The 13,811-nt window shown below is 48.9% G+C and overlaps 1 protein-coding gene across 1 annotated transcript in view; it reads left to right on the top strand.

Moving 5' to 3' along the window:
* The window catches only part of MCTP1 (multiple C2 and transmembrane domain containing 1), a 166,562-nt gene that overhangs the window by 116,101 nt on the left and 36,650 nt on the right, over positions 1-13,811 (top strand). The window contains 1 exon segment of the mRNA XM_070743023.1: positions 819-935. Coding sequence (XP_070599124.1) covers positions 819-935 — 117 coding nt within the window.

The raw sequence follows: 13,811 nt of genomic DNA on the forward strand, positions 1-13,811 counted from the left end.
TTGGGAGGAGCGGGCACATCCGCCAAGGCCCTGTTCCTACAGGCAAAGGTTTTTGCATAGGGCTGCAAAAGCCTACAGGGATTCAGTCTTCAAGCGCTTTGCTGATGAAAAAGTAGCCCCGAAAGGCTGCACACAGCTTTTCGGGGCTGCTTTCTTGCCCCAGATCAGATTGATGAGGCCTCCAGCACATAGAATGCAGTCCAAGAGGCCTCAGCACTATAGGCCTCATCAGGCCCTTTGCTGACAAAAAAGGAGGGGGCAGGCAAAGAAACAGGAGAGGAGAGAGATCTTCATGAGGTAAATCACCCAGTACAGCAGGATAGGGGGGGAAGGAATTGTGGGGTCCCCAGGGGAGGGAGGTATCTCCAGGTCGCGGTAGGCTTTGGGTGGTCTGAAGTAGATGGCCTGTTTCCTCATGAGCCCCCCCCCCATGGCCTATCTTATGTTTACTTAACAAACCATGCATTCGCCCACACATTAAATTAGCGAATGCATGGGTGAAAGCAGGGAGTGATATTGTTCAATGTACGAGATTCCTACAAATTTTTGAATTACCAATGGAATGGGCAGGCTCTATTAAATTCGTAACTCAAGGACTACCTGCACTTTATTTCTGTGAACAAAACTGATTGTAACACTATTATAAATGGATATATAATTCTTCTCCCATGCCTGTATTTCCCCATATCCTCAAAATTTTCCAATCTGCTGAAACAGGAATATGCACAATATGAATAGCAGAAAAAGGTTCCCTCATATGCATTCCATTATTTTATTACAGGATAACTGAAGGTAAATAATCTTTTTCTTGGTTCTAGCTTTTCCTTATTGTAACATGGAATTTTGAGCTGTACATGATTCCACTGGTCTTGTTGCTGATGTTGGTGTGGAATTACCTCTTGGTCATATCAGGAAAGGATCAGCGACATGATACCGTAAGTATTTTCCATATATGTATTTGTTAACAAAAAATCTTGGGAGTGGAACATTTTTTTCAAGGTCTTATTTCAGTGACTGAAGGTATAAAGGTTTAGATGGACAGAATTAAGCTCTACACTAACAAGACTGTGATTTAAAGATCAAGAAGCAGCCAGGGGGCTTTTTGCATAGATTCACCTGGTGCATCAATTACAAATATTGCTGGACCCTTTTTATGACCATTCATCCCTTGGTTATCTCATGTGTTAATTACTGCAAAGATTAACCTATATCAGCGGTTTTCAACATGGGGGTTGCGACCACTTTGAGAGTCGAACAACTCTTTCACTGGGGTCGCCTAAGACCATAGGAAAACACATATTTCCAATGGTTTTAGGAACCCCTCCTCTATCTGTCTCAAGGCAGGTCCACCCACATGCAAATAGATGACTGCAAGTATAGATCGATAGATAGATATAGATATAGATATAGATATAGATATAGATATGACAGAGTGGCTGTGGGTTTTGCTTCCCAAGGACAATTCCATTTGTCCATCCATTACCCTGGGGGGGGGGGAATTACTGACCCCCCTCAGAGAGGGTCCACAACTTAGGCATCCTCCTCGATTGACAGCTAACATTAGAGAACCATCTTTCAGCTGTGGTGAGGGAGTGTTTGCCCAGGTTCGCCTGGTGCACCAGTTTCGGCCCTAGCTGGACCAGGAGTCACTGCTCACAGTCACTCATGCCCTCATCACCTTGAGGTTCGACTACTGTAATGCTCTTTACATGGGGCTACCTTTGAAGAGTGTTCAGAAACTTCAGATTGTGCAAAATGCAGCTGCGAGAGCAATCATGGGCTTTCCCAGATATGCCCATGTCACACCAACACTCCCCAGTCTGCATTGGTTGCCAATCGGTTTCCGGTCACAATTCAAAATGTTGGTTATGACCTATAAAGCCCTTCATGGCATCAGACCAGAATATTTCCGGGACCGCCTTCTGCTGCACGAATCCCAGCAACCGATTAGGTCCCACAGACTCGGCTTTTTCTGGGTCCCGTCGACAAAACAATGTCATCTGGTGGGACCCAGGGGAAGAGCCTTCTCTGTGGCGGTTCCGACCCTCTGGAATCAACTCCCCCCGAAGATCAGGACTGCCCCCATCCTCCTTGCCTTTCACAAACTCCTTTTTTATATTAAGGGTTTTAACTGTTTTTTAATCATTGTGTTTTGCTCTGGTGAGCCACTCTGAGTCTCCGGAGAGGGGCAGCATACAAATCTAATAAATCTAATCTAATTTATAAGCGCTAATTTACTAGGATTTTCCTCCCTCCACAAACAAAGACCGTTCCTGCTTTTGTTCTCCCAGGTTACCCAGTGTTTTTTCCCCACAATCTGCCCAATGGCAGCAAAAAACGAGCATGGCAAAATAAACGTGCATTTTGTATTACCTTTATATGATAGTTTCTTAGTAAATGAGAATGTGCAAAATTTAACTCTGTTTCTTTAATCTGTTCAGATAGATGGAATGACCGTTTAGCAATGGTTGTTATATAGTGCCTCCATATTTAGAGACAATATCTATAGAATACCATGAGCATTAGCACAAAATATTATCTTTCAATAAAGACCTGATTATTGTGAGAATATAGGAGGCAAGAAACAAAGCTAAAGAATGTATTGTTTTTCCAAGACTTTTATAGTCTCAATCCCCCTTTAAAAATTAATAAACATTAAGGATAATTAAATGCAACATTTCAAAAAGATTATTCCAATAATACTTGATAATCTAAGCTTCTTGATCACTTGTCGTATGACATCTTTCCAGAGAAGTAGCTTCTGGGAACCTTATGATTAAAGCAAGCAAATGAGGTGAGACATTTTGTGGAGAGATTGAGAATGAGAGATTCTAAACAACATAATAACAGAGAAAGTGGTGTGATGATCTTATGAGATATGCACAATACTTATCCTTCTGCCTGAAAGAATACAAAATGCTACAAGTGCAAGGCTTTGTACAGAGTTTCGACGTTACAACACACCAGGGAAAGTGAGAAGTCCTGGATAGAACAGGCAGAATTCTTTAGAGAGACAGAAAAGGGAAGTGAATCCCAGGGAATGCAAAGGAGAAAAGAATTGAAAGCATGTGATCCAGAAAAGAAAGAGTATTATGAGATACATAGTGTTGATGGAGCTCAATAATTGCTATTGTACTGTCTCCCCCTAGTAGATAGCCCACAGCTATCTGGGCAACCTTTGCCAACCATAACTTCACAGAACTCAGTGAAAGACTCACAGATCTCCATGATTCAAAGAAACACAAGAACTAATTGGTGGAAGAGCAGACATTTCATGATGGTTGGTAATTACCTGATGATGGATAATTCCCTGCTGAAAGGAACTAAGGCTTCAGAATCCTGGAAGTGAATAGGATGGTCTGCCAAGGTGGCGCTCCTGAGAAAGGTTTATGTTTTTTGATCATAGGCTATACGGCCAGACAAAGGCATTCTGGCAAAAGGGAAGCTACAAAGACTGGTGGGTATTTTTGGCACCTCACTAATTTCATCAGGGGCATATCAAACCAGAATAAAAGACCTTTAACAAAAGTCAAGAACTGAATACACTTCCAAGGACCAGGGCTAACAATGCAAGAAACAAAAGGAGAAGCAGAGAGGCAGAGAGGCATCGTTGATGGGAAACTATAGCAATAAAGCCAGTAGGGGTATCACCACCATTTCAGATGTTTCTACAGCAATGAACACAATGTATGACAAATATAGAGAATATATAATATAATAAGCATCACAGAAACTTGGTGAAATCACACAGATGACATTTATTTTTTAAAAAAACATGTCCAGGAAGAGGTGTTGTGGTTCGACCAAAAAGCACATGCTTGCACAGAATGAATAATTTGGAACCTGGAAATCTTGTTAAGAATGTTTAATAAGGTTACTGGAATGCTGGAAGGGGATGACTGTATTGTCCTTGAATTCATGATATCAAGGGGAGGGGAAATAGACAAGAATTAGACTTTGCATTGGATTTCAAAAGAGCAGATTGTAATGAATCCAGAGCCAAGGATGCAAAATACTACAGCAATACAAGGTAAGATGAGGATATAAAATTATTTGAAAGAAGATTCTGAAGGTGCCTGAACAAACGGTATCAAATAAAAATGGTGGATGTATGAAAAAAGCAGTATGGAATTCCAGTTTACTAAAATGCTGAGAAACAAACAAAAAAGGTAATAGGGGAACATAACCAAATATAAAACTAAATATAGTTTATCAGAAACTATAGGGACTGTGTCAGTAAAATGTAAAGGCTAGAACAGTGATGGTTTTTGCAAAGGTGTGTGTGATAGCGCGATTCCCTTTTGTCAGAAGCATCCTCCAGGCGGTGAAAGTTCCCTGTGCATATTTGAAAGCCATAGCTGGACGCTGCGGGCCATCCTCCTTTCTCTCATCCCCTCCACCCAGATCCCATTCCCACCCCGCCATCCCTTGCGATAGTGAGACCAGCGTCAATTGCAGCTGGCAAGTGTCTCAGGGCAGGAGAGCAGGATGCATGTCTCCCCAAGCCACCGCGGCACGCCCAGCACCAACAAGAGCTGGAAGAAGCTCCAGCCACAATGAAGCTCCGGAGAATCAGCCTCAGTTGCTTCTCCATCCCCTGCCATTGCCTTTACCTTCTCAAGCTAGGCAAGGAGTGATGGGGAAGGTGACGGGTGGGGCAACGGGGGGGGGGCAATCAGTGATAGGATCACCCGATAGGGAGCTACAGCAAAGGGCCCAAAGAACTGCAGGTTGCAGAATCCCGGTACAGTATAGCATATTTTGAAGTCCCTATTCATGCATTGTATCTCAATACTACATGTCAAATAGATTGCTTGATTTACACACCTTAGTCCACACACCAGAAATTATGTTCCCTTAGAACAGTGGGAAAAACCTTCTGATTCTTCAGAAGTCAGACTGAAAATCATAACATCCCCATCCAGGATGTATTAGGGATGGTGGTAGAATTGATAAAGCGATGTCATAGATTCTACCTCTAGCCATAGAGCAAGGGCTTATCTGACTCCTGATGTTTTGTTCATGACTGGGAGATCAAATATGACTTTCACATTATGCCACTGGAAAAACACAAGATGCCCCACATAGCTGTATAGTTGCAAAACATTTGAGTTCAGCATAAAGAGTTTTATTCACTAGCCTTTATGATAACCAGACAACCTCTTTCTGTCATTATGAACTCAAATACCAAGATACTAGATATTTTTATGTTAAATTTATAGTGGTAACAAAATAAATAACATCTTTTCAAAGCTCTCTATGAGAAATATATTCAACTGATTAAATCAAAATTTCTACTGAAGTATTTAAATATCAAGTTAGGATTTCAGTTAGTAAACTGCATGTCATCTAAAATGTGCTTATTTTAACATTTATTTATAATCTAAGGTTAAATAAATCTGAATCTTATTTCATCAAAAAATTTAGAACTCTTAGATAGACAAAGTTTAAGTATTTAATTATCTATATAAGGATTTACTTAATTGCAATAGAACCTAGGCTGATTAAAAAGAGCATCTAATAGTGGGTGGATGGATGGATGGATAGATAGATATTATTATTTTTTATTAAATGTAATAATGTGTGTTTTAGTATCCTGCTTTCCAGCTACTCATTCAGTGACCATTCAAGTTACAATGGTGCTGAAAAATTACTTTATGGCCAATTTCTGACCATATCCAAGATGACTTCTCTCAGTCATATGATTGCTTTATAATCAATATGTGTTGATTATTATGCCTGGCATGTTTGTTTGTTTGTTTCTCACCTCCCCCCCCCCCCCAAAAAAAAAATCACCCTCCTTCCTAGAGCATGTAGATTGGAAAGGGATTTTAAGAGAGCAAGCTGTTTGCTCTTCCTGACATAGAAAGCAATGCAATCGTACTGGCAGCAGAGAAAGGAGAGATTGCTTACAGAAATTGCTTGCTTTTTTTCCCTTTCCCATCCTCCCAGAACAGAGAGGTTGGAGAGGAAGATATTTCACGGAAGTGCTGTAAGCTGTTTGTGTAGTACACCCACAGATCCCATCAATGCAATCATATTGCTTTTGATGTGCACAAGAGCAAAGGTTTGCTCTTTCGCAATCTTCCTCCAATATCTTAGCTTTGTGCATGGAGGGGAAAGGAGTCTGGCAAAGGAAAGATTGTGGTCAGAATTCATTTGCTTTTTCCCCTATCCCCTCCCCCTTCTACAGAGTAGAGAGTTTATGGAGGGGATTTCAAGAGAGTACTGTAAGCTGTTTGAGAAGCACACTTGTAGCTTCTAATTCCCAGCTGCTGGTGCAATTAGGTTGCTTTCAATGTGTTTGGACAGTAAGCATGGGTTTGCACATTGCGAGTATTGGAGCAGTTAAGAGACAAACAAAAGTTGAAGGTGTGAAGGCTTATCTCTCTTGAGCAGGAATGCATAGTCACAACCCCCTTATTTCCCACTTAATGACCGCATGACTTAGAGGCAGAGTTGGCACATTGATTTAGGATAATTAAGCAGGGCTATCTATGTATGATTTGTAATAAATTAAATGCATTATTAGGCCCATGAAAGGACCATTTTAAAATTGAAGAATTAGTGTTTCATGAAATTCATGATCTAATTTAGGAAGATGTCTGTTCGTATAATAAATTGAAACCTCTAAGAAATGAGGAGCCAATCTTCCTTTCTCTTTTCTTTGGTTCTTTCTTACTACAGTGATCCCTCTATTAACGCGAGGGTTCCGTTCCAAGACCCCTCGCGATAATCGATTTTTCGCAATGTAGGGTTGCGGAAGTAAAAACACCATCTGCGCATGCGCGCCCTTTTTTTCTATGGCCGCGCATGCGTAGATGGTGGAGTTTGTGTTCCCCGCCGCCCACGCAAAGGGGAAACCCGATTCGGCTCCTCGCTGCTGCTGCTGCGCTACCGAGCAGATCAGCTGCTGGGCGGCCGAAGGAACCTTCCCTGGGTCTTCTCCAATGCACTTGCAAGGAGAGTCCAGGATGGGTTATTCTCAGCCTGATTGGCTGGGACTGAGTTTAATTTAAATATTTAGATATTAGTCAGGCACCGCCCCTCTTAGCCCTCCAGTCTAAAAAAACTCAGTCACAGAATGGGACTTAGAGTTTTCCTCTCCTGTTAAATTCTTTTTAACAGGGGTATTTACATTTGGTTGTTTATTAGATATTAAAGTAGTTTTTACTGTATTAATTTTCTCTCTTTCTTGTTTACCTTTCAGGCACTGGGGGAGGCTTCGTTTTCTGGAGCAGCGTGGGTTAATACCCTCCGCGGGGTTAACCCACTGGGCTGCAGCTCCTCTGAGCGGAGGCCCCTCACAGGGTGCCTGAGAGGAGCGCCCGGGTTGCTGGCCTCCGCGGCAGCGCCCGGTGGATCTGGCGGTCGGCTGACGCCATGGGGGGCCTGCCCTCCATGACGAATATGCCGCAAGAAGAGGAAACGCTCGAAGCCTTAGAAGATCCCCCCCACGGAGAGCCCCTCTGCCTCCCCTCACTTCCCGTCGCTGCCGAGCTCGGAACGGAGCGTTTACCTCAGATGACAGCCGGCAGCGACGGGCGCCATTTTGGTGGTGGGGGCGATCGGCGGAGCGGAGGAGGAGTTCCCGCCCGCTCTTAGTGCCTCCGCAATAAAACCGCTGTCTTGGGAGCGGTTGGCAGGCCTTTTTTTCGGCCGGATTTGGCGGCAGGCCAGGAAGGGGGAGGAGTTCCCGCCAACCTTCCTTATTGGGCAGCGAGATCGCCCTTCATGTCAGGGCCAGGGGCTGCTAACGAGATGCCTTATGGGTTGCCAGGACAACGCGAGAGGCCGGAATTGGAGCCAATAGGCAGGCAGGCTCCTCACCTCTCGGTGGGGGTTCGTTCTGCCTGCAGCCTTATTTTGCCTAGTGCCGCGCCGCCGCAATAGCCTAGGCTACAAACGGTCATTTCTCTAAAGCACTTTTTCCCTGGTGAATTGTGTGGAGAATTATTGCTTGTTCCTGCACCCGTTTTGGTAGCTGATCGTGAGTGTTGATTTGCATCAGTTATGGCTGAAACTCCTGCCCGTGTTGGGGAAGAGGCCAGTGCCATTCCTAGGCCCAGTACCCCGAAAGAAAAGACTCAGAGGGCAAAGACCTCCCAAGGCTCATCTCTCAGGGAGGCTGAGAAGAGAATTAAGGCCCTTGAGAAGCAGCTGGAGGCCTCCCAAAGGCAGGCCTCGCTGTCATCTAGGCCAGTGGGACCCCCAGTTGAGCCAGCCTCCCCCATGCTGATCACAGGGGTTGCAGGCTCGGCCTCTGAGAGGGACTGGTCACCTGAACGTCCACAACAACCTACCCCCCCGGAGATGGTCAACGTGGGGAGACAACATTACATGTGGCCTGGTTCCTTGCCATCTCAGGCCTATGTACCACCTACGTATGGCCATGCGCAGTCTTCCACTTTCACGCCAACGGCAGCTGGATTGCGCAGCTCGCAGGATGTCTGGCAAAACATGCCCCCAAATCTTCAGGAGCTGATCGCGAATGCGTTTTCCCAAGGGGTGGATACCGGGGCACAGCAGTTTCTGGCATCGGTGGGACACCCACCGCGCAGGCTGAGGGATCCCTGGACGGCTCCAGCCCCACATTCAGTCTCCGAGGCATTGGAGGAGGACTACTCTCCCAGAGAGGATTTCAGCGACCGGGAGGATGACCTGTCGGGGGATGACCAGCCTCCCGAACAACCTGTCTTTGCTGGACTTTTCAAGTCCTCTCTGTTCAAGGTCTTGCTGAACAAGGCCAAACTGACAATCGAACAGGCAGGGGAGAGTGGACACCAAGATCCATCTGCTACGGCCCAAGCTACGGGGGGACTTTTTGTCCTTCCAAAACAAGAAACAGTGAACATCCCTTCCTCGCACCTGTTCTTGGAGACCATTCAGCACCCTTGGGAGAACCCAGCGGCGGCTCAGGGACCCTCAAACCTCGACCGCAAGCTCTACTCGTTTGACCAGCCGATGGAGGACTTGCTGGTTTTCCCGACGGTGGACAAGCCGGTTACCAGTCTGGTTTCCAATGCCCTGGTCCCTTCTGAGTCTCAGGAGGGCCTAAAGGCAGAGGACAAACGGGCCGAAAACATCGTACGGAAGACCCATCAGATGGCGGCCTGGGCCATACGGGCCGCCTCTGCGGCCTCCTTCTTTAACAGGGCAACCCTTCTTTGGATCAAGGAGATCCAGTCCCGGGTGGATCCCGAGGACTCCCGCCTACGCCAGGACCCTAATAAGCTTTTGGCAGCCACCGAATATTCCGCTGATGCGACGGCTACTGCGGCGAAGTTTGCCGCCAGGGCTATGGCTTCGTCACTGTCATCCCGCCGTTTAATATGGCTACGCAGCTGGCAGGCAGACGTCAAGTCTAAATGGAGCCTGGCCTCGGCCCCGTTCAAGGGCACAAAGCTGTTTCGAGAGGTCCTCGATGATGTCTTAGTCGAGGACAAGGATAAAAAGAAGGTCATGCCCAGAGCCAGAAGGCAAGACAGAAGGTTCACCCCATATCAGCGGCGCCAGCCCTTTCGTTCAGAGCCCTCCTCGAGCACCACCCAGGCGTCGAGACCTTTCTTCCAGGGCTCCTTCAATCAGGGGTCCTTCAGGTCGGACAGATCCGCCCCACAAGATCGCAACAGGGCCTACCAGGGACGCCGTCCCTTTCGAGGGACTAATCGGGGCTTCCGTAAGAATAAGTGACTCTATCACCACAGCTTCCTTAGGGGGCAGACTAGCCCACTTTGCGGGCCTCTGGGCTACGACGTCTTCGGACACCTGGGCGACAGCCACCGTCACCGAGGGTCTGAGACTCGAGTTCCTCTCTCTACCCCCTCGTCGTTTCATCCCGTGCCGGGTTCCCTCAGATGCCCAAAAGAGAACCCTTTTGTATCAAGAGATTTCTCATCTTCGAGACATTGGAGCCATAGAGGAGGTGCCTCCGGAGGAGTGGGGCAGGGGATTTTACTCCGCGATTTTCCTGGTTCCCAAGAGCTCCGGAGGGGTCAGGCTGATTCTGAACCTGCGCCACTTGAACCTCTTCGTAAAATACAGGAGGTTCAAGATGCACTCCCTCAGATCTATCCTCGCCTCTATACGGCACAGGGACTTTTTAACATCCATAGACCTCAGAGAGGCCTATCTGCATGTGCCTATCTTCCCACCACACCGGAGGTTCCTGCGGTTCAGTCTGGGCGGAACTCATTTTCAATATCGGGCAATGCCCTTTGGTCTCTCGTCGGCGCCGAGAACATTCACAAAGCTCTTGGATGTTCTCACGGCTTCCTTACGACACCATTCGGTACGCATCATGGCGTACCTCGACGACATCCTTATATTGGCAAAGACAAGAGAAGCAGCCTATCAGGACCTGCACTTGACTATCAGGACACTCGAAATCCATGGCTTCACAGTGAACTGGGAAAAAAGCCATATGACGCCTACAAGGAGGCTAGCTCATTTAGGGACTACCATAGATACCACCTTGGGTATGGTGTTCCTGTCCCCGGAGAGGCGGTCTTCCATCAGACGACTCTTGAGAGAGCTCTCCGGTCAAAGGTTTCCGAAACTCTCCTTCCTATCAAAGATCTTGGGGACCCTAGTCTCCTGCATCGCGGTTGTACCATGGGCAAGACATCACTTACGACCACTTCAGTGGTTCCTGCTTCCGTACCAACGGTCAAAGTCAAGCCACCTGCACCGGGGGGTCTTTCTTACCACCAGGGTTCGCAACTCGCTTCGGTGGTGGACATCTCCGGCGTTGGACAAGGGCTCTTCCTTCCTGCCCAGCAATCATCTCATCGTGACGACGGACACCAGTTTAACGGGATGGGGAGCCCATCTCGCGTCCCACCTGGCGCAGGGCCGTTGGTTACATCAGGACTTGAGGGACTGCAACATAAATTTTCTGGAGTTACGGGCGGTGTTTCTGGCCCTCCAGAGCTTTGCGCCCTGGGTGAGGGGACACCACGTCCTGATCCTTACAGACAATGTTTCCACTCGGGCCCATATCAACAGGCAAGGGGGAACCCGCTCACGGCAACTCATGACGGAGTCGGAGTCCCGGCTGAAATGGGCGCAGGCCAATTTAGCCTCGCTTTCGGCGGAACATATCTCCGGAGTGGACAATGTTTGCGCGGACTGGCTGAGTCGGGAGACTCTGGACCCTGGGGAGTGGCGCCTGGATCCCACCATCTTTCAGGAGATTGTCGAGAGGTTCGGCTGTCCGATTCTGGATCTGTTTGCGACCCACCAGAATACCCAGCTTCCCAGATTCATCTCCCGCTTTCCCTCACCAGGGGCGGAAGGGGTGAATGCTCTGCATCAACCCTGGCCATCCGGACTGCTTTACGCTTTTCCACCTGTACCATTGCTCCCGAGGGTGATTCAAAAGGTGTTGGAGGAGCGAGCAGAGATTCTCCTGCTGGCTCCGTATTGGCCGAGACGCATCTGGTTCGCCGATCTGATAGACTTGTCGGTAGCGCCCTACTGGAGGATCCCGTCTCATCGAATACTCCTCACGCAGGGGGCAACGCAACATCCAGACCCTCAGTGGTGGCAGCTAACCGTATGGCGCTTGAGCGGGAACATCTGAAGAGCCAGCTCGTGCCAGACGGGGTCATAGCCACTATACAGGCTGCCCGTAGGCCTTCTACCAGGCGAGTTTACCAAGCCACCTGGGCAGCGTTCTGTGACTTTTGCCAACAACAGCAGGTCGACCCGCAGGGAGCCTCGCCATTGCTGGTTCTTTCGTTTCTGCAGGCGGGTCTGGAGAAAGGACTGGCGCCAAATACGCTTCGTCGCCACATTGCAGCCCTGTCGACCGTCCTGGTCAAGGATTACTCCCGTCCTCTCACAAGACATCCCTGGATCAGGGACTTTCTCAGAGGAGCCGCGAACATCCGGCCTCCCGCACTTCACCGTTTTCCGTCTTGGGATTTGTCACTGGTGTTGCACGCACTGACAGGTCCCCCCTTTGAACCGTTACGCCAGGTGTCTCTCCGGTTCCTTTCTATTAAGACAGCCTTTTTGGTAGCCATAACCTCGGCCAGGAGAGTGTCCGAAATTTCTGCATTATCCACCAGGCAGGACCTCTGTCGTTTTTATCCAGACAGGGTGGTACTACGATTGGACCCGGCATTTGTGCCGAAGGTTAATTCCGCTTTTCATCGATCCCAGGACATTGTGGTCCCAGATTTCTGTACACATGGCAGCCACCCATCTGAGTTGCGGTGGCATAAACTGGACGTTAGACGTGCGTTAAAACTATATATCCGCAGGACTCAACCGTTCAGAGAGTCTGAGGCTCTCTTTGTGTCCTTTGCCAGTAATTCTTTGGGGAAGAGGGTGTCCGCTCCATCGATTAGCCGTTGGTTGCGAGAGTGCATTTCGGAGGCTTATATCGCCAAGAAAGCTCCTATCCCACCAGGGATTACTGCACATTCAACCCGCAGCGCAGCCACATCTTCGGCTTGGAGGACTCAAGCTTCCCTGGAGGACATTTGTAAGGCGGCCACGTGGGCCTCACCGTCTACCTTCATAAGACACTATAGGGTTGATCAGTACGCGTCTGTGGACGCAGCCTTTGGGAGGAGAGTTCTGCAGGGGGTGTGTTCTTTTCCGACGCCCCTGGTCCAGCCTTCTCCCTCCCTATAACGGTAACTTGGGCATATCCCATCCTGGACTCTCCTTGCAAGTGCATTGGAGAAGGACCGTTGAACTTACCTGAACGGTCTTCTCGATGCACTGCAAGGAGAGTCCAGACCCGCCCGGCTTTGGGACCAGGGTCGTAGTTTACCTAGTTTTCATGTTGGAGTTTTCCTTTTCTCTCCAGTATTTGGTTAAATAAATGTTTGGTGGTTCATTCTGCTCCTTTGTATTATTTAGACTGGAGGGCTAAGAGGGGCGGTGCCTGACTAATATCTAAATATTTAAATTAAACTCAGTCCCAGCCAATCAGGCTGAGAATAACCCATCCTGGACTCTCCTTGCAGTGCATTGAGAAGACCGTTCAGGTAAGTTCAATGGTCCTTCCCCCTCTTGCTGGCGGGCGGGCGAGCGGCGGGCATCAGTGAGGAGCCAGGGTTTCCCCTTTGCGTGGGCGGCCGGGAAGACCCAGGTTGGGGGTTCGGGGGGGTGCTGGTAAGCCCCCCAGGCCGGCTGCGACCTTTTAAAACAGCCGCGCCGCTTCCCAGATGAGTCCTGAAGCCAAACGCGGAAGGTCGCCTTTGGCGTTTGGCTTCAGGACTCATCTGGGAAGCGGCGCGGCTGTTTTAAAAGGTCGCAGCCGGCCTGGGGGGCTTACCAGCACCCCCCGAACCCGGGTTGGGGGTTAGGGGGGGTGCTGGGAAGCCTCCCAGGCCGGCTGCGACCTTTTAAAACAGCCGCACCGCTTCCCAGATGAGTCCTGAAGCCAAACGCGGAAGTTTGCCTTTGGCGTTTGGCTTCAGGACTCATCTGGGAAGCGGCGCGGCTGTTTTAAAAGGTTGCAGACGGCCTGGGGGGCTTCCCAGCACCCCCCCGAACCCGGATTGGGGGTTAGGGGGGTGCTGGGAAGCCCCCCAGGCTGACTGCGACCTTTTAAAACAGCCGCGCCGCTTCCCAGATGAGTCCTGAAGCCAAACGCGGAAGTTCGCCTTTGGCGTTTGGCTTCAGGACTCATCTGGGAAGCAGCGCAGCTGTTTTAAAAGGTCGCAGCCGGCCTGGGGGGCTTCCCAGCACCCCCCCCGAACCCGGATTGGGGGTTGGGGGGGTGCTGGGAAGCCCCGCAGGCCGGCTGCGACCTTTTAAAACAGCCGCGCCGCTTCCCAGATGAGTCCTGA

Source organism: Erythrolamprus reginae, chromosome 2 (genome assembly GCF_031021105.1).
Source record: "Erythrolamprus reginae isolate rEryReg1 chromosome 2, rEryReg1.hap1, whole genome shotgun sequence".
Lineage (NCBI taxonomy): Eukaryota > Metazoa > Chordata > Lepidosauria > Squamata > Dipsadidae > Erythrolamprus > Erythrolamprus reginae.